A 19,150-nucleotide genomic window follows, 5' to 3' on the forward strand; every position below is an offset into this window, starting at 1 on the left:
GAAATTTAAAGCATTATTCATGCTAGTTTCCCAGGTCCAGTATATTTCATATTAAGTACAGTAAAAGCTTGTTAATTCAAACTCCGAAAATTCACTTACAGTTCATTCGAATCCGTCAAATACAGTCTATGCAGGGTCGCACGTTGTCTGTTCGGTTTAGCACCCCCCTCCTCTCAAAAATTCAAACTCCATTTAATTTGAACAATTATAGCTCCCTTCGAGTTTAATTTATAACAAGCTTTTACTGTACTCTGCACTGCACAATTTTTTTTTTCTTCTCTTGACCCAATTACCCAGCAGTATTGCCATCCTTGCAAGCCTTAGCCTTATTTATATTGCAGGACTTTAGAGTAAAAAACAACATAACTATGAGACACACTATTATAAGACCACAGGCTTATTTTAATCCCCTAGGGTTCTCTTAGCATGCACATATATTTACATAGGTTTTCCTGCATTCCACCCTAGTCAAAATTTGCCTTCGATACTGAAAATACAAGTGAAAAATACTGTCAAGAAAAGAACATTTTCAAAGATGATACATGATACAAGGTGAAGCAGGCCAAAAATAAGTACTACAGCAGAACCTCGTTAATTCGAAGTCACTGGGGCCACGAGAAAGCTTCGAATTAATTGGGTTTTCGAATTAACAGAATATACAAGAACTGGGATGCAAGGAACTTAGAACTATTCAGAGTAATCAGTGGTCGTCGTTTGCTGTGCCGGCTAGCTTTCGGCTCTAAAGGTAATGTTCTCCAGCAATACCTGGTCTTTATTTTGCCGGTAACATGGAGGAACGGTGGGCCTCACTGCTGCCACCAGGAAAATAAAAGAAAAAAAAAGAAATGCAGTCGTGATCGACTCAAATGTGCACTTGCAGAAAACAAGACATCTTCACTGCAACACAGCAGTGACATGCGGGAAGCGTTTTGCCTGCTCCTCACTTCGTCAGCGCGTCATAATGCAACCACTCACACATTCTTTCTATTACAATTATTAATTTAATAATGCCCAGTATGAAAAAGCTCACAATGCGTTTTGGCTGGAAAAAGTTATCTTTGAAACTTTCGAACTTAGTTTTAAAAGGTGTTCCTGGCAAGAACTCCGCCAGCAGTGCAAAGACGCGAATTGCTGGAGCAGCTGGCAATCGGAAGTTCGCATACATTGCGATTTCTGCTAAACTGTCCTTTAGTAATTTCTTTACAATCCCCGAAAGAATGGGTAAACCATACCCACTGAAGTTGCGAGAAACATGTAATAAGCTGCCCGCATGTCACCACTGTATTGCCGTGAAGGACGGCTCATTTTCCGCAGGCACACGTTTCGGTTGACCACAAGACCGGTTTTTTTTTTCTTTTTTTTTTTTTCCGCTAGAAGTAGCGAGGCTAGGGTGCTTCAGCTGCCACTCATTAGTATCAATACGTTGCATTGCTTTGTGGCTATTAATAGCCGTTCCCCGGACTCGCAGCAAAATCGGGATGTGGAACTGACACATAGCCTTTAAGTTTTCAAATTAACCGGACTGGTGCCGGCCACCGCTTCAAATTATTCACTCAAACTTACATTGCGAAATACGGGACCACAGAAATCCTTCGAATTAAACATGATTTCAAAATAACAGAGTTCAAATTAATGCAGTTTTACTGTACTTTAGAAAAGCAGGCTGCGTGCATCCCAAATGCACTGTCTAGAAAGAGAGAAATGACCTGTTCCCTGAAAATGATTTCGAGGAAGAATGAGACAATGAGGCTGTCTCCAAGAAGAAAGTTGGCAGAGTGCTCATAGAATACTTCTTGAATGCACACAATGCTGATTCTTTGTGTGATGAGCACACTGATGAAGCCATTGCCGAGGAGCAGCTATTGCGCCAAAGGGCTATACTGAGCGACTAGTACAAAAATAATGACAGCAGCGATAACAGTGATGGTGGTAACAGCCCACCACTGATATTTTCCCAAAATACTCATCCAGTCGCTGATCAGTTCACAGATCGGTACACAGTGATGCACACAGCTCTCATCAAGCTTCAGCTGCTGCTAAAGCAAGCCCGAATTTTCTACTTTTTAAAGCATGTTTAAAAATAATTTTATGGTTACATATGAGCCCTGTAATAATGTGGTCAGTGTTGTTTACCATGACTAGCGTTCTTCGAACAGAGGCTCTCATTGCTGCTACTAAACCTACATGCATCAGAAAACATTTGGGCACACTCTTTCACTTTCATGATCTCTCTCTCACACTTTGAATTTAGCCGATGAGGACATAACAATAACTGATTATGACAATAGAATTTGCTGTTTTTTTTTTAATATTGTTACAAGTGGATAGGATTTTATTCTATTCATATTCAAATATTCACATACCTTCCCTTTGCATTACATCACTTTCTGGACCACTTGTACAAACAGCGAATCAAACAAGCTGGGCTGTCTCTTAAGTTGTCTTTGCAGCCTTTCACAAACTAGTGCGTGTGAGGTTAACAGTGATGCTAAAAAAATTCAAAAGATGCAAGTCAAGTCTTGTGACATACATTAAACTTGTGTACATGATCGTTCTACACTATTCATAGCCAAATTACAGTGCTTATATAAAGTAGCATAAGGTGTTTGACCGCAAAACAGTCTCACTGAAAAGCAGGGCGAAACATGTGATGTCATACCCTCCTCCTGGGGATCGGACAACGAATGTCAGGTTGATCTCCAAAGTTCTTGTAGGTGATGTAGTTCTCAGAACAAATGAGTACACCACTGGGCCCATCACTGCCTCCAGGAACTGTACTCAAAAAATACAGGGAGGAAAAGAGGGAGAAAACGAAGTAATAGAGTAGTAAGTCAGAATGGTCCATGAGACATCAAGACAACATCATGTCTTCTCTTCATTTGCTTTGAATTTCGTGCAAAAGAGCAATGAATTCACGCCAGACACCTCAAAAGGGTAACAAACCTGATCTATCACACAATTAGGCATGTTATTATTTAAAATTATCAATACAGCTTCCATAAGACAAAATTTGTTTAGGATTATAGACAGGCTTCCACAAAATTTGACTGTCTTAGGTGCTTAAGTATATAAAAATAAAATAAAGATCTCGAAGAAACTTTCATTTCCTCTCAGGTATAACTAATGGACATACTTTGCTTTCAATAAATTTACAGAACACTTTGTATGGGCGTACAAATTGTATAAATAAAAAAATGTTCCAAAGTGCATATGAATACAGTATTTTAAAAACTTAAAAATAAGGCTGCAATCATATACCAGATTTAAGACAATTTTTTTCCCTTTCCAGCAAAAAAAAAAAAAAGATCTGTTCTGAAGAAAAAGAAAGGGTGGCGGGGGGAGAACTGTGTCACGATGAATCATAATGCTGTTGAGAATTAAACTTTTGTTTTGTGCATAGTGTAGGTTATAATTTAAAGATTTACTGCCTCTGCAATATCACTATTGCAGAGTGCCTCCCGATTGTGTGGGAGTTAAACAAGTTTCGCCACTATTTTTAAGGCCAAACTTTTGATGTGGTAACTGACCATCATGCGCTCTGTTGGTTGGCTTCAATGAAAGATCATTCTGGTCGCCTCGGATGTTGGGCTCTACACCTCCATGAATTCCACATGCGTGTCGTCTACCGATCGGGGTGAAAGCACTCCGACGCAAATGCGCTTTCACGATCACCCGTGAAATCTAATGAATCGGAAATATCAGCCCTTTACCTTCCCCTCTCTTGAGGTGACCGACGGTCCACGTCGGTCACCTCAAGCCCTGCTATGACCCTCCTGTTCTCTCGTAACCTTGAGTCGCCAGGATGGCACGTTTTCATCGCCGGGGTATTGTAGTGGGGAATTCGCAAGGCAATGACCAGTGGGACCATGTCTGAGTGCGAAGCGCAAGCGTGTGCACGAGCTGTAGACGCTGGACTGCTCGAGCATTTTTGTCCGTACCGGCTGTATGTCTACTACCTGGCATCGCTATTAAACTCCCTTGCACTATGTGCTATACATACTGTAATACTACAATGTACTGTGATTGCAGTACTACTGCAATAACAGTACAAAAGCAGGAAAACAGCCTACTACATGAAGAGCTGTGTTGAAGAAACTGAAATGTAACTAAAGAAGCACACATTGTTCTAAAGACATACAAAGGTGACAAAACTGCTTCACTGCTTCCTCAAAACTAAAAAAAAAAAATGCTTGTAGCATGTATGGTGCACTCATTAGGGATGCTTGCAAATAAAAAAGAAACTAAACCATCAGAGAAACTATGGACATCAGAGAAACTATGGAAACGCTGAGTGCCCCAAGAGTGATCAACTAGCTGGCAGTCTGAACAGCTATTTAAGCTAGTACATTGGTAGAAAATCAGTAGTGAGCTACTTACTAAATGCATCCTTGAAAAAGAAACAAAATAAAGCATCACACATGGCTTCAGAACATCCTTGAAGAGGAAAAGATGTATATAAATAACCTAACTTCTAAGTTAAGATAAAGTTTCATTCAATTAATGTTAAAAAAAAAGAGTGCAACACCAAAACAAGCAGTTTTGGTTCATTACAAACAGGGCACAAAATATGACATTCTCTCCCACTGGCATAGCACAAAATTACACTGATCTTCAATAGCGAAGTGAGAGATTTCATGTACATAAGAGGCATAAATGCCCATATATCTGCTGAGACAATAGTACACAACAGAAACAGTTCACCATGCATGCAGAAGTGAAGTAAATGTTACCTGATATAAGGAAGTTCCCATGTTCTTCTAGTGGCTCACTGTATTTACGAACGACGTGGTTCAAGCCCAAGTCTAGCTCATAGAAAGTTAACGTCTGGTGAGTGTTGTTAGCTGCTTCACCAGTTGGGTCAGAATCGGCCTCCTGCACATAAGCACAGCAAAGTGACAACACACTCCTCTAGTGAACAGAAAGATATAGTACTGGAGCAAACAGTGACAAAAGCCCTCAAGTCTATGAATTACAACACTGCAGGAAAATCCTGAAACAAAAGCACTGGAACATAGAAAATTCTAGAATACAGGCATGGTAAAATCTGTGAGCACGCTTCGACATTTATAAATGCAGCAAGCATGACCAAAATTTGTATCTAGCCCCGGCTGCAAATGTAAAACAGACAGGTTATTCTAGAAGTTTGTGCACCTGCAGTGACACATGTCTAGAAGGGAGGTTAACTGTTACAGAAATTCAGTATGAGAAACAGTAAGGCGTGAAAACTTGCTTGCAAAGACATGGCTATGATGCTAAAATGACCACAGCACAACAGGTCGGCAAATTGAGACATGCAAATGACAGCAACAGCCCAGGCAGTGTGAGCGGTAGTGACAACTGTCTGGGTAAATGTAATCATTTAACAATGGCTTACACACTTAATCAGACAGCCACACTTCCAACATAAGCATAAAAAGGCAAAAAAGATACAAAGAACTTTTTCTTTGAATATTCACATCAATTTTTATGCAACAGCTACAATATTGAACACTGGACAGCACGCTTTAAGTTGCATTAGGAAAGAAAGAAATACAAGCATTAAACATGATGCATCAGTAGTGCTTGAGTTAACATTATTGAGACATGGATAAACAGTGCGAGAAAACACAAGAATTTTTAAGATGCGTCCTCTTGAGTGTTTCAACCATGCCACATACAACTGGCCCAATAAGCTGATAGTACTGGCCACTTTGGCAGGTGAATGATAAATAACCAACAACACTAACCTCGTAGTCCATTTCAAGGCACGCAAATACTGGGTTCTCGAATCCAACATCCACTCCAACACAATGATACACTAGAGTGCTTGATTTGTGAGCTTCCAGCGGTGAGGAAATGGTCAACCGTGCAGCTGCGTCCCTGTTCAAGATATAAACCAGCTTCTGCTTTTCAACAGCTGCCACCATAAGTGCTCTGCCCTTGGGGTCCATGGCAAGATGTTGGCCAGGCACAATGCGCCGGCAGCCACTTTTCCCAAATGTCTCCTGGTGTACCTAGAGAATGCAATATTAAAATATCTTGAAGGTGTTAGTTTGATGCAATAAGAAAGAATTTTACAAGTCTCCACATGTAATATAACACTTGCAAGGCTTATTTCAATTAGCTGCAGGCTTTGCCAACTACCCACAGAAATATTCGTCTTGCACACAATGTTACCTTATTTATTTTGTAGACAAATAATAGAACCCCGTAAAAACATGTACACATAAAAATGTGACTATAACCAGTTCAGGAGCTCACTACCTATGGCATTCTACTGCATAGCACAGCTACACATGTGTTGAATTCCTGGTGGTGACAAGTGCATTTCAGAGGGGTGGGGGTGGGGGGCAAGCAGAAAAATAATTATATTCAAGTGATTATTAAAGATAACCAGATGGTAAAAGTTAAATGATAGAGTTTTATCACAGAATCCTTCCTGTCCTGCAGTGAAGCTTCGAAATTTCATATCCCATAAGTAATTTCAATTTTTAAAGTTGCAACGTTGTGTAGTACAAAACAATTACTCTGCTTCCAGGTTACCCAAGTGTCATCGTAACTTTGGCACATTGTTACAAGTCATGCGGCCATCATGGACATCTTTCACTGTGTTGTACGTAACAAGCAAAATAGAACTGCATGTTGTCTGAATGCAAGAGCCATACAAAGGAGAAGCCAGGTATTAAAAAAAAATGCTTCTGAATTCTGTGAAGACTTGCAGATCACTTATGTAAGGCCAAATGGGTCACCATGCTAATAGAAGTGGAATGTTTGCGATGGAACAGGTTTCAACAAAGTTTAGTAATATATCCTGCTGACTTCTATGCAAGGCACTCTGCTTCTCAAATTATTCAAAGCACGACTGCCAATAACAAATATATAAAACTAGTCATCTGTCGCTGGATGGATCGAATATCCCAAAAGTGATACAGGAACTAGCCAAAGGTATTACTGAGGTGAGGTCCTTACTATCACTATTTCTGCATCAAAATCTCCAAAATACGAGAAACACAAAAGCAACTGGTTAAGGCTTTAATGCAATAGTTACATGACATTTTTCGTCTTTAAACTCTCAAGATTTGCATGAATGTATCAATATTAAAAAAAATCTAATGGCACGCAATGTGAAGCTCCATTTGTTTGTATATATTTTTTTAGAGAGAGAATACTCTTCGTTTGTCATGTTGAAGAAGACTCGCCCAGTGTAAGTTGATCTTTGATAGTCAGACCTCCAATTCAGGGTCACAATAGTCGTTAGGTCAATGCCTTCAAACAACAAATATTTCTAAAAGTACCAGCACTTTCTACACTGCACAAGCACTGAGATGCGTGGCATAATGCGCAATGCTTTAAAATGAATGCAGTGCACACATCTGTTTTTCCCTAACAGTGGTAGTCACTGTACCAAGACCTCAGAAAATATGGACTTTATACAGTATAAGTGTCTATGTTCCTAACAGGTAATGCAGGGAACAAACATTCTTAAGATAAGCCCAGCTTCTACATGCCCTTACTTGAACAAATAAATGAGGTGTGTGTGGTATAAACAACCACAGTAGAATAAACATTTATCCTGGTTATACATTTCACCAACTGTCAAACTTCCCTTCAGATGTACCACTAATAGCATCGGTGGCCTTTACACTTGACATATCTTGAAGGCGGCATCAAGTCCTGTGATGGGGTGAAGCATGTTACAGTGCTTGGAGGTGGCCCTGCCAACTAGAGTTTCAGTTAATTGCAAAACATAATGATGCAGTCTGCTGTGTAGAGGCCACATAAAGTAGGCCCACACATAGTCAGGAGCTCGACGAACACTTGTCTGGTCAGGTAGCATGTTGCACATAACAAAAATTACAGCTTATGCAAGTGAAAAAAGAAACACTTTTTAAGAAGAAGTTAACACAGTTCCTCAACAGGCACACTACAACTTAACACCGGCGTCACAAGGGGTACTTACGATCGCCATTGAACTTGACCGGGATTGCATTTCTCGACCTTGACAAGCTTTTTATCCATCTGATAACGCGACAGAAATGTAACTCAAATGAGGCCCGATTGCGATCGAAAGTCTGCGCGTAACAGCGGTACAAAGCATGTCAACTTTTTTTTATAGGTGAACAAGTGAGCTCACCTTTTCGAAGACACTCTTTTGAGGATTGTACTCCAAGATAACAATTCTCCCAGAATCAGATCCAACCACCAGGTAATCTGTTCCGACCCATGAGGGCGAACAAAAAAAGACACCAAAGGTAAACCTTAGCATACACTATCGTGTACGTCGAGCACAATGCACGGGTAACGAACGCGACAATGGGTGAGAATTTCAGGAATAGTTGCGTACCTTTCGTTCCACCGGTGAGGCGAAAGCTCATCATTGAGCGTATAATCCCAAACACTTCACATGCGTAGAGTGTGTAAACTTTGCCGGTGTTTGGGTCAGGTCGGAGAAGTTCTAAAGTCTTGCCTCTGGACACGGCAACCTCTTGTTGCTTAGTGCCCGAAAAGTTTCCGTGAACGGCATGCGTGATGCCCGTGGCGCGTTGCAGTGTGAAGTTGTAAAGATGCATTTTTCTTTCTGCAGACCGACGTTCACAAAACGACGAAGTTCGCTGTAGCAGCTACGTATCCGTCACGAAAGCGAACACTTCGGTTCAGTGCATCGTTGGCAGTGTTTCTTTCTCCCTGAAAAAAAAGTCATTCGTGACCAATCTAACAGCGTCAACTACTACAACAGAAACTCATGCGGCAAAGAAAATTGAAGAGACTGGCGCAAAACGCAGGTAAGCATTCGATCATTCGCCCTCACCAGGATTCTTTACAGTAAACAATACCGGCACCTGAAAATACAAGAAATTCAAGAAAACTACGCAAATACGAAGAGTGCTTAAATTACGGATATGAACAGACTACACGTCAGTTACCCCAGAAATACTCACACTTAAATCTGTAGCTTCGATTATAACAGATTTAATTGACAAACAACAGCACGAACTTCGCGTCCATTTTACGCGCCAGAAGCGGTTTTGGCACAACCGAACCATCGCACGAGCGCCATTTTTGAAAATGAATAAATACATTGTGTGAGGTATTTAGTAAAATAGAATAAACAAGGTCTGCGTTATATAAATAATATGTTTATAAGCAAATAATTTTATTAGGATTGGTTGTCAGTGATGCTAAAATGGCGTGGCAACCCCGTTCTCTAGAATACCTCATCCATCCCTCTAGACAGCGACATCAAAGGCAAGAGAGAAGCAGAGAGAGAGAAAGTTTTCAAAACCTTGGCGCCTAGGTGGCCTAGGTCTGAATCAGATCAGATCAAAGAACTTTATTAATAGCCGTACTAACTGCATGGTGAAATGGGACTGCACTCCACCTAGGCTTTGACCAAAGCTTGCAGGTCCTTGGCGGCTCACTCGATGGTTCAGCGGTTCAGACTTGGTGCTTTAGGTCTGAGCTGAGCAGTGCAGGCGCCCCACGCGCGCGGTGGCTGTCGCTGTTTGAGGCTGCACCACGCACGGCTATTCTTTAGTATGACTCAACATCCCCGTAGGATGGGCTCTAGAGCCTCAATGGCTACACTTGTCTATCGTGACGAAATCATTCGGGATGCATTATGTGCATGAAAGCTGGAGTTTGGTAGGACCGGATTCGTTACTGCCGCCATTAAAAAGACTGTTTACTAAATTGCGAGGCGGCGTTTATGTACGCCTCTGCAATGCATGGCATTCAATAATTTCGTGAAATGCGGTCATTCGATGTTCCCACTCACACTCGTCGATAGCCCCTGGGGCGAGGCTCGATCCGTAAACCCTCGAACCATTCGGTGCGCCGCCTCATGGCTACCGTCTCGCAATGTGGGAGAGGGTGTCCGGTGAGATGGACACTTTATTCATGGCTATTACGTAGTTATAAGATTCCTAGTGCCTCTTAGGAGATTAGACAGTCCGCGAAGTTTCGTATCGCTGTCTGTGAATTACTTATGATTACGTCCACTTGTGTGTGTGCTATGGCTAATGCGATAGAATTTCCTCTGAGGTTTTTACGTGTAACGTAATAATCTTAGCACTCGTCACATATGTCAGGCACGTAGCCAGGATTTTTTTCGGGGGGGGGGGGGGCAAGGCTTAATTGTTCAAAAGAAAGTGTTTACATATAAATTTTAAAGAAAGTTGCCCGGAAATATGGAACGTACTTATTACTTGAAATGACAACTAAGTGGAATGCAACACAAGAGACGAGTTAATGAGTGATGGAAAGCAAACTTTGACACTGCAGCAAAGCGGGTGCGTGTGGACTAGAAAAAATGCTTTCCTACCAAATAGTCTCGACCAAGAATGGCCGTGCAGAGTCAGTAACGTGAAAACCTATTATTTATTATATGTGAGGGTTAACGTCCCAAAACCACCATATGGTTATGAGAGACGCCGCAGTGGAGGACTCCGAAAGTTTTGACCACCAGGGGTTCTTTAACGTGCACCCAAATCTGAGTACACAGGCCTACACCATTTTCCCCTCCATCAAAAATGCTGCCGCCGCAGCCGGTATTCAATCCCGCGACCTGCGGATCAGCAGCAGAGTACATTAGCCAGTAGATCACCGTGGCGGCGCAACGGGAAAACCAGTGACAAAAAAAAAAATAAAGGGGGGGGGGGGGGAGTTGTGGGAATGCAAGAAAATTGGTCGTGCACTTACGCATGTGCGAAAAAAAAACATGGTATGCTTCTTCTGCCGAACTTCTCACGCTCTGAATACAACATAAAGTTGGCTCCTTGAGATCACACTGGACGAAAGCGCTCAGCTAAGGCCGTGGTGAGGACAAAACTTTGCCCCAACTCGCCAGCGAAAGAAAAGGTGTAGAAGTTGCTAAGTAAAATGCACGGCTGAATTCGTCTGCATTAGCGTTTAGCTTTCCTTTTTTGTAGAGAACGTCTAAGTTGTGTTGTTGGAGTATCATGCTCCACCTCAGTAACGGGCCACTTTTAGACGACATGTTATTGAACTAGGTTAGAGAACAGTGGTCTGTTTCGACCGCAAACCTCGAACCGGAGACATAACAGGCTAGCATTTGAACGGCCCACACGAGGCAAGCGCATCCCTTTTCAGAGGTACTGTATGCCTCTTCCCTGCATCTCAGTTTTCGACTTAAATACAAAACTGGCCTTTCGTTGCCAGCGCTGTCATCCTGGCACAATATAGCTCCCATGCCGTGATCACTCGCGTCGCATTGAATGACAAAGCCCTGAGAAAAATTGGGTGCCATGAGAACGGGCGTTTGCTCATGGCTTCAGTTTGCAAAACGCATACTCTTTTTCTGAGTCCCATGCTACTTTAACCGGCTCGGCCTTTCGAAGTGCGTCATTTAGAGGGCTGGCAATGCCAGACTAGTTTTGCACGTAATGCTGATAGTATCCAGCTAGGCCCAAGAATGCCCTTATCTCATATTTTGTGGTTGGTCGTGGATAGTTCACGATGGCGGCTACCTTAATTTCTGATGGTCTACGCCGGCCACACCCCACAACGTGTGCCAGGTAAGACACCTCGCCGCAACCTCGGTGACATTTAGTAGGTTTCACGGTAAGACCAGCTTCTTTCAACCTGTTCAGCACGACGCTTAAATGCTCGACATGTTCTTCCCAGTTGTTTGAGAAGATGGCGACATCGTCAAGATACGGCAGAACGAACTCGGAGAGGCCATTAAGAACGCGGTCCATTAAGCCTGAAAAACGAAATGGCGCATTTTTTCAATTCAAAGCTCAGCTTGAGTGGAAGATACGTTTCGAATGGAGAAACGAATGCGGCATAGCGGCTAGCACGCTCCGTAAGGGGGACTTGCCAAAACCCTTGCACGAGGTCTAACGTGGAAATCTAATTAGAATGTGACACAGTTTCTACCCTCTCTTTAGATTTGTTGTCGGGTAAGTTTGGTCCTGAGTTATGGCGTTAAGACGCCGACAGTCGATGCATGGCCTCGGATCTTTTCCCGGCCTTTGAACCAATATTAGAGGGGATGTATAGTCACTATTGCCCAGTACTATGACTCCAAACTCCAGCATTTTATCGATCTTCTCTTTCATGATCTGCTTTTTCACAAGGGAACATCGATACGGCTTGCTACGGATTGGCTCCTCACAAGTTAGCTCGATATCGTGTTCAATCACCATCGTGTTTCCGGGGCGGTCCGAAAACACGCCTTTAAACTCGCAAACAATCCTCCTCAAGCTATACTTTTGTACTTCACTTAACCTAGGCACCAGGTTCAACTGCTCCAAGAATACAACTGATCTCCAGCACACTCTGGGAACAAGGCGGTTCACCTGAATCCTCAAGGTTTCGTCAGCCGAGCAGGTGAGCCGCCCATTCCGGGGAGGTCTGCGAGAGATGGGCTGGTGTCCTTTCACGACATAACATGGTCTCGCAGATTCCAATCCCAATTCTTTTGTCATGTATGACATTGACGTTCAGGAAATCATATCAATTGCGTCAGGAATGCCAATGAATAAATCGGCAGGCCTAGATGGGATAACTGTAAGGCTTCTCAAAGAAAATTTAGACGTCCTCGGACCGGTTTTATGTCGACTATTTAACTATTCTGTGAGAGCAGCCATGTACCCTTCTTGTTTAAAAATTGCAAAAGTTATTCCGATACATAAAAGTGGCGATCACTATCAACCGTCAAACTACCGACCAATCTCAGTTTTGAGCATAATTAACAATATCTTCGAAAAAATTCTTGCCAATCGTTTCTATAAATTCATTGCGAAATGTAACTTGCTCTCCCATCAGCAACACGGATTTAGACCCAATTATTCTACCTCCACCGCTGTTATGACCCTTACTCAAGCAATAAACACTACATTGAATGAAAATAAATTAGTAACAGTTATCTTTCTGGACCTCAAAAAAGCCTTTGACACCGTAGACCACAGAATACTGCTAAGTAAATTACCACATTATGGTTTCCGTGGGACCATATTTCAACTTCTTACAGATTACCAGAAAGATCGTCAACAGGCTGTATTAATTAACGATTTCATGTCTTCTATGAGCCACTTGAGTACTGGTGTTCCCCAGGGCTCGGTGCTGGGACCATTGCTCTTCTCCTTGTATATTAATGACCTTCCGCAGATATTACAGCCTTCTAACATACTGATGTATGCTGACGATACTTGTGTCACAGTAACAGGTAAAAATCTAACTGATCTAGAATCGAAGTCCAATATGGAACTGGAAAAGGTCGCTCAAATTGCTTATCGAATAATAAACTATCTATAAATACCGATAAGACTAAATGCATCACATTTCGCTCTCGGTTAAGATTCATTAATGCTAATGACATACACATAAACATTGACGATTCCGTGATCGAGCAAGTAACCACAATTAAATATCTAGGTGTCACTACAGATAACAACTTACATTGGCAGATGCAGATTTCAAATGTGTGTTCCAAATTAGCCTCAGGGTGTCATGTACTTACTCAGGCGCGTCAATATTTTAATACCACTACTCTAAGAATGCTTTATTGTGCTTTCATTCATTGTCATATCTCATATTGCATTGAGTCTTGGGGCGGCACGTACACAACTTACCTGGACCCGGTTCGACGACTTCAAAAACGGACTGTAAGAATCATTACTCATTCCAAGTATAACGACCCCAGCAAACGTTGTGAATCGCCACGGACGTAAATGACTTCAGTTTTATTGATTTCCGCAGCTTTCGCAAAGCAGAATGGTGACAGCGCTAAATACAGGCCGTTGCGAACGTGTTGGGTAAGCAAATTACTCTCGTTCTCCACAGCCGTTCGCTTGAGTAAGTGTGATAATGTAGGTCTCCTGTTATTGTTTTGTTATTGTTTTGAGTAGCCTTGACGGAGAATCGTGGTAACTTTGTTTATGAAGCTGATCAGACCTTCTGACTGCGGTGCGCGACGTGCAACAGTAGACAGGTGACGCCCGGCCGATAATTTGAAGTTGTCGCCCCCACACAGCATTACGCACATAGGGCTTTGAAGGCTCTAAGTGCCGGATTTAACCAAGAAATGCGAACACGTGCGTCATACAGGTCAATCGCAAAATGATGGCGACCACAATCAGTTTTTTTTTTTTTCGCCGTTGGTCTCCGCAATCATCCAGAGCTGTCTCGGAGGTATCGGCTTTGCCTTTCATTGTACACTGAGAAAGTGAACACGCATGTTTCTCCATCTTTAGTATATGCAAACGAAAAAAAAAAACCCGTCAACAGGGATTCGAGTAGGTGTACTAAAACAGTTCAATGCACAGGAAGCGAGAAATCGCCAGGGCCATTCGTGCCGGATAAGGCGAACTTCGTACCTCTGATGGCGTAGATTGTTCGTGTATGCATTTCATCGCTTTGTCATAATGCGCATGCCCAATTTTGATGCATTTAGGCGTTACTGAACGCACCTTAGATTGCTTGCCTGAAACTAGATGTCATGCGATGCTCGCTTGCATTTAAATTGCCAGTTGCAGCACGCCGAAATAAATGAAACATCTTTTGCATATTGCCCGCATTTTCTTTTGATAGGCTTCCTACTTTAATGGAGCGTGGTTGGGTTGAACGAAGAAGCTTGCCAGGTCCTTGATTTTCAGGAAACCTCGCCTCAAGAATAACTAAAGAAGAGGGCCTATATGCACGTTCACTTGCGGACGGCTCTCTGTGCACTACCCATTTATGGTCGGCGCGGCGATGGGGGCGCTGGTGGCGCCGTTTTTCGCAGCGCCACCTGGGCAGAGTCTGACATCCATAGGTGGCAGCACCGTCCCAACGGAAGTGCCGATAAGCGGTCGGCGGCGCGTGTACAAATACACAAGCAGTGATGCTTCGCTGCGTGTAGTTTGAACCGATATTCGGCGAATGAAATGCGTTGACTGCAGTGTACTAGTAATGTTTACGCTCCTCTCTGTCGGATCGACGCACGAAGCCCATGCAACGTTACTATTACTAGCGAGTCAAGCTCGCCCTGGATGGCTGACTGTGCACTTTTGCACTAAATCAAGCTTGTGCAGTTTTGTTTGTACGCATTTCGCTTATGTTCCGCCTACTATATGCACTCTTCTTGCACGACTGAGCTACTTATTAACATATTGCTCATCTATTTCGAAAGAAAGAGAAGGAGATATTGTAGAAGGCCCTAATATCAGTGCGACGTGTTCGGTGCCCCTGTTAGCATCGAATACGCATGCGCATTTTTGCCTCATTCTGTTCCCCACGAAATGCATGGCAGTCGATAAGCCTAGCCAAGAAATATTCGAGGCTGACAGTGCTTTGCACTACATTGACGTTTACCACGTCGCGCATGTTCGTGCACCACCAAAACTATCAAAAGCTCACAAGAGTTCTGCAGAAAGCTTTCATCGAAGGATTACGTGCACTTGACAGTGATAAAATAAATATCTGCTTATTTTACGGGAAGAACATGTTTTCTTTTTTCATTTTTTAATTGACAAGTGACCACTACCTTCCGTCAGTCAATAACAAGGCCGCCCAAATGCTCAATACAGTGTAAAAAATGACATTTTCCGTGAAATTGTACAACAGTAATGTTAGGCACGCCGTCTGAATTAATTTTGAACGTCTTTGTTCTTTAAATATAAGCACACGGGTAATTTTGTGTAAATTTTGGTACGGCCCCACCGTGGTGGTCTAGTGGCTATTACTCGGCTGCTGACCCGCAGGTCGCGGGTTCGAATCCCGGCTGCGGCGGCTGCATTTCCGATGGAGGTGGAAATGTTGTAGGCCCGTGTGCTCAGATTTGGGTGCACGTTAAAAAACCCCAGGTGGTCGAAATTTCTGGAGCCCTCCACTACGGCGTCCCTCATAATCATATGGTGGGTTTTGGACATTAAACCCACATATCAATCAAATAAATTTCGGTGCGTAAATTTCGCCCCAAGTTAAAACATGCATGGCACTCGACAACTCCGTTTTAATGATAGTTATAGCGCGAGAACAAAACGATGACACAGAGACAAGAAAGACACGAAGCGCTCGTGTCCTTCTTGTCTCTGTGTCGTCGTTTTGTTCTCGCGCTATAACGATCGTCATGCCATACCAACTAGCCCAAGCTGCCACTCTCCGTTTTAACCTTTTGAGACGCTGTGTACAGAATTACGTATACACCACTTGTTTTTTTTATTTGCATCAAGTAGAGGCTACGAAAGAACAAGATATATCGTACAGAACTCAAGTATGTCTTGTTTTAAAGAGCAAGTAAAGCTACTTTCCCTGCCTCCTTGAAATTACAATTATTTTGCTTTGAACACAAAAATATGTAATTTTGTATATTTATGTAACTCTACAAAACTGTTAAACCTGAACAATGTAAACTTTGTATAATTTTTGTTCTAATGTGTTTTTTTACTGTTCGTTTTTTGTTGATACAAGTTGTGCAATGAGCATTGTACTTATTTTCTCTGATTTTGCTCCTGGCTGTCCGACGTGTAAGTCCGGGGTGAAGGCCTCGTCAGGAGACATACGAGCCTCCCTTTGCCTTGCCTTGTGGACATATTTCATGTCATGTAATTATGTCCGAAATAAACTGAAATGAATAAATAAATTGAACTTCCTGAACAATACATTGTCTTCTTTAAACATAATTTTGCAGTGTACTGGTACATATGATCGCTTTTCTGAAGGCCCTGCCTCGTTCGACGTGTCGTTCAACATGCCACTTTCTGCAAACAATGTGAAAAGCAGAAATTTACCTTGCTCACAATTGACATAACCAAAAAATAAATTTGCACTATATTTCTAGTTGACATGAGATTCTGTTTATGCCAAAAGTAAGCATCAATGACTTCAGGATAAACATACATTTCATTGCAACTTATTCAGAACGAGTTACTATAACACACATAAATTCAACACTTATCTCATTATTCTTATTGCTAGAGAATACTGAGTGCCTTGAGGTAACGTTGTAGTGATTTGACACATTTACAGACAGTTCTTAATAATTGGCATCTGAAAGGGTTAATAAGAGTTTAGGTACCGAAATGTCACGCTTTACATGATAGAATTACCTCTGTAGTAGTGCCATGGCTAGATAAACATAACTAAAGCTCATCACATAGTCGATGAACTATATACAGTGCTGTAGTTCTACACCTATAACAACAAGGTGCAAGTGCGTGGCCTAGAGCTTCGTTTTTGTTTACAACCAAGTCGCTCTAACGCTGCATTCACTCACCATTTAATAGTCATCATGTTTGAGACGATGCACAGTGCATTTTACGATGTGTTTGAAGCAGAAAGTGACAGCCACACTGAAATGATTCTGGTAAACTAAGGGTATGGTCGCAATACCAGCACTCTGGAAAGTTGCACATCGCTGATCATATTGCGATGCATTACCAGCCGAGCAGGATCAAATGCTTCCAGATGTCGTTCCAGGCATAGGTACAAGCAGTTAAGCTCGCGCTAACATATCCGAACAAACCACCCTTTGCGAACGTGCACGACGTGGCTTGCAGACGACGCAGGGAGCAATCTACACTTCGCCATTTCTGCTAGTTGCCGCCAGGTGGCGACTCCGCTCAATCTCGCAGCCAATAACTGCATTTTGACCTGCAAAGTAGTGCCGGTGGGGAATTTCTCTTGTGCGTTGTTGAACTATGAAAATTCGCAGCGTGCGCGTTTACTAAAGGCCGACTGCGTGTCCTTGTGTCTAATCTGAGTCTTCAGTATCTTATTGCCCATTAGCAGCTTTTGGCATGTTCCAGTAGTCCATCACTGCATGCTTTGCGCCTCCCCAGGTTTCTCTCCAGCGTAAATCCGCGATGAGCGCCAGCGTCAACGCCGCCGCCACTGTAACCGTTAACGCCCATTGCTTCGCATCTGCACATGATTCCCTTTAGCGGGAAATGGTGTAATTTTTAAATGCGAAGCATTTCTCAGCGAACTACAGCGACTTTGAATCTATCTATCTATCTATCTATCTATCTATCTATCTATCTATCTATCTATCTATCTATCTATCTATCTATCTATCTATCTATCTATCTATCTATCTATCTATCTATCTATCTATCTATCTATCTATCTATCGACGACTTTAAGCTCTCCGGGCCGTTTCTATGACGGGATCTATACCATAACTGATATGGCATAACATGACTGTATGACGAGCATAACGGAGTAGTCATAACATGAAAATCATGACATATGGGTCATGAATGTCAGGATTTACGTGATGGTCTTGCTGCTCTTGTGGTGGTTTCGTTCACGTGACATATTGCAAAACTGGTATGGCATGACTGCATGGCGAACAAGTGACAGGCCTTAACGTGGAAATGATGACATGCATGTCATGTAAGTCATGACTAGAGACCGGATTATAGGTGTCACAGAACGAGCGCTAAAAAGAGAGCGCGCCGCCAAATCCTTGCGACAACGGGCGGTAGAAACGCCGCGAGGTAAAAAGAAAAAAAAAAAAGAAAGCAAACATTCAAGGCTCCCGGGCGCGCGCTCTCCCCGCAGAAGCACGGCTTCGCAGACGAACCTCCTCACCCCACAGCGGCGGCCGGGCAAGCGCTAGAAATTTCCAGAACGAAGGAGGCGTGGCTACGCCGAGCTGAGTCACCCGACGCGGAGGGCTGACAAACCGTCTCGCCTCCCTCCAGCCTTCGCTGCGTATCGCGCCGACGAAAGGACGAGAAAATTCTGGAAAGTGGCGCGGAAGGTATTTAATCGAGCGGCCGAGACGAGAAAGCAGGAGGAGACGGAAAGTTAGCGCCGGAGCGCGTAGGAATTCCGCCGTGTAGTCGGCGAAGGTTCTGCCCGTAGTGACAGAACAGGAGGAGACGGAAGTGAGCGCCAGAGTGCGTAGAGAGTCCGCCGTGTAGTCGGCGAAGTTTGTGGTCCGTAGGGACGGCTCGAGCTACAGGCAAGAGCGTGGGTTTACCGCTATTGAGCGAGGACGCGTGGCAACAGCTGCGTGTGTGAAGCCGACGTGTTCGGGCGAAGAAGTTGAAGTTTGAAGAGTGGCCAATTGAAGACGGGAAGTTTCCTGGAAGAGAAACTTCGAGAGCTACGGAACGACAACAACGCTGGACTTTGAGTGAGTGATTCTCGGAAGAGTATCATTCAGACTTTTGTTCCAAGGACTTTGGACTGAATAGGTTTTATATCTCTTTAGTCTTTA

General features: G+C 43.0%; 1 protein-coding gene across 3 annotated transcripts in view; it reads right to left on the reverse strand.

The window, feature by feature from the left end:
- Sf3b3 (splicing factor 3b subunit 3) overlaps positions 1-9,032 on the reverse strand; it is a 59,206-nt gene extending 50,174 nt beyond the window's left edge. The window contains exons 1-7 of one of the 3 annotated variants that reach the window (XM_037427407.2): positions 8,919-9,032; positions 8,789-8,819; positions 8,324-8,664; positions 8,114-8,190; positions 5,727-5,993; positions 4,731-4,872; positions 2,660-2,772 (exon numbers count right to left, since the gene is read on the reverse strand). In XM_037427407.2, coding sequence (XP_037283304.1) covers positions 2,660-2,772; positions 4,731-4,872; positions 5,727-5,993; positions 8,114-8,190; positions 8,324-8,549 — 825 coding nt within the window. In that variant the 5' untranslated portion in view covers positions 8,550-8,664; positions 8,789-8,819; positions 8,919-9,032. Of the gene's footprint in view, positions 1-2,659; positions 2,773-4,730; positions 4,873-5,726; positions 5,994-8,113; positions 8,191-8,323; positions 8,665-8,788; positions 8,846-8,918 lie in introns of all 3 variants that reach the window. The other 2 variants (XM_075877279.1, XM_037427408.2) reach the window with 2 other exon arrangements.
- Positions 9,033-19,150: the final 10,118 nt, after the last annotated feature.

Source organism: Rhipicephalus microplus, chromosome X (genome assembly GCF_043290135.1).
Source record: "Rhipicephalus microplus isolate Deutch F79 chromosome X, USDA_Rmic, whole genome shotgun sequence".
NCBI lineage: Eukaryota > Metazoa > Arthropoda > Arachnida > Ixodida > Ixodidae > Rhipicephalus > Rhipicephalus microplus.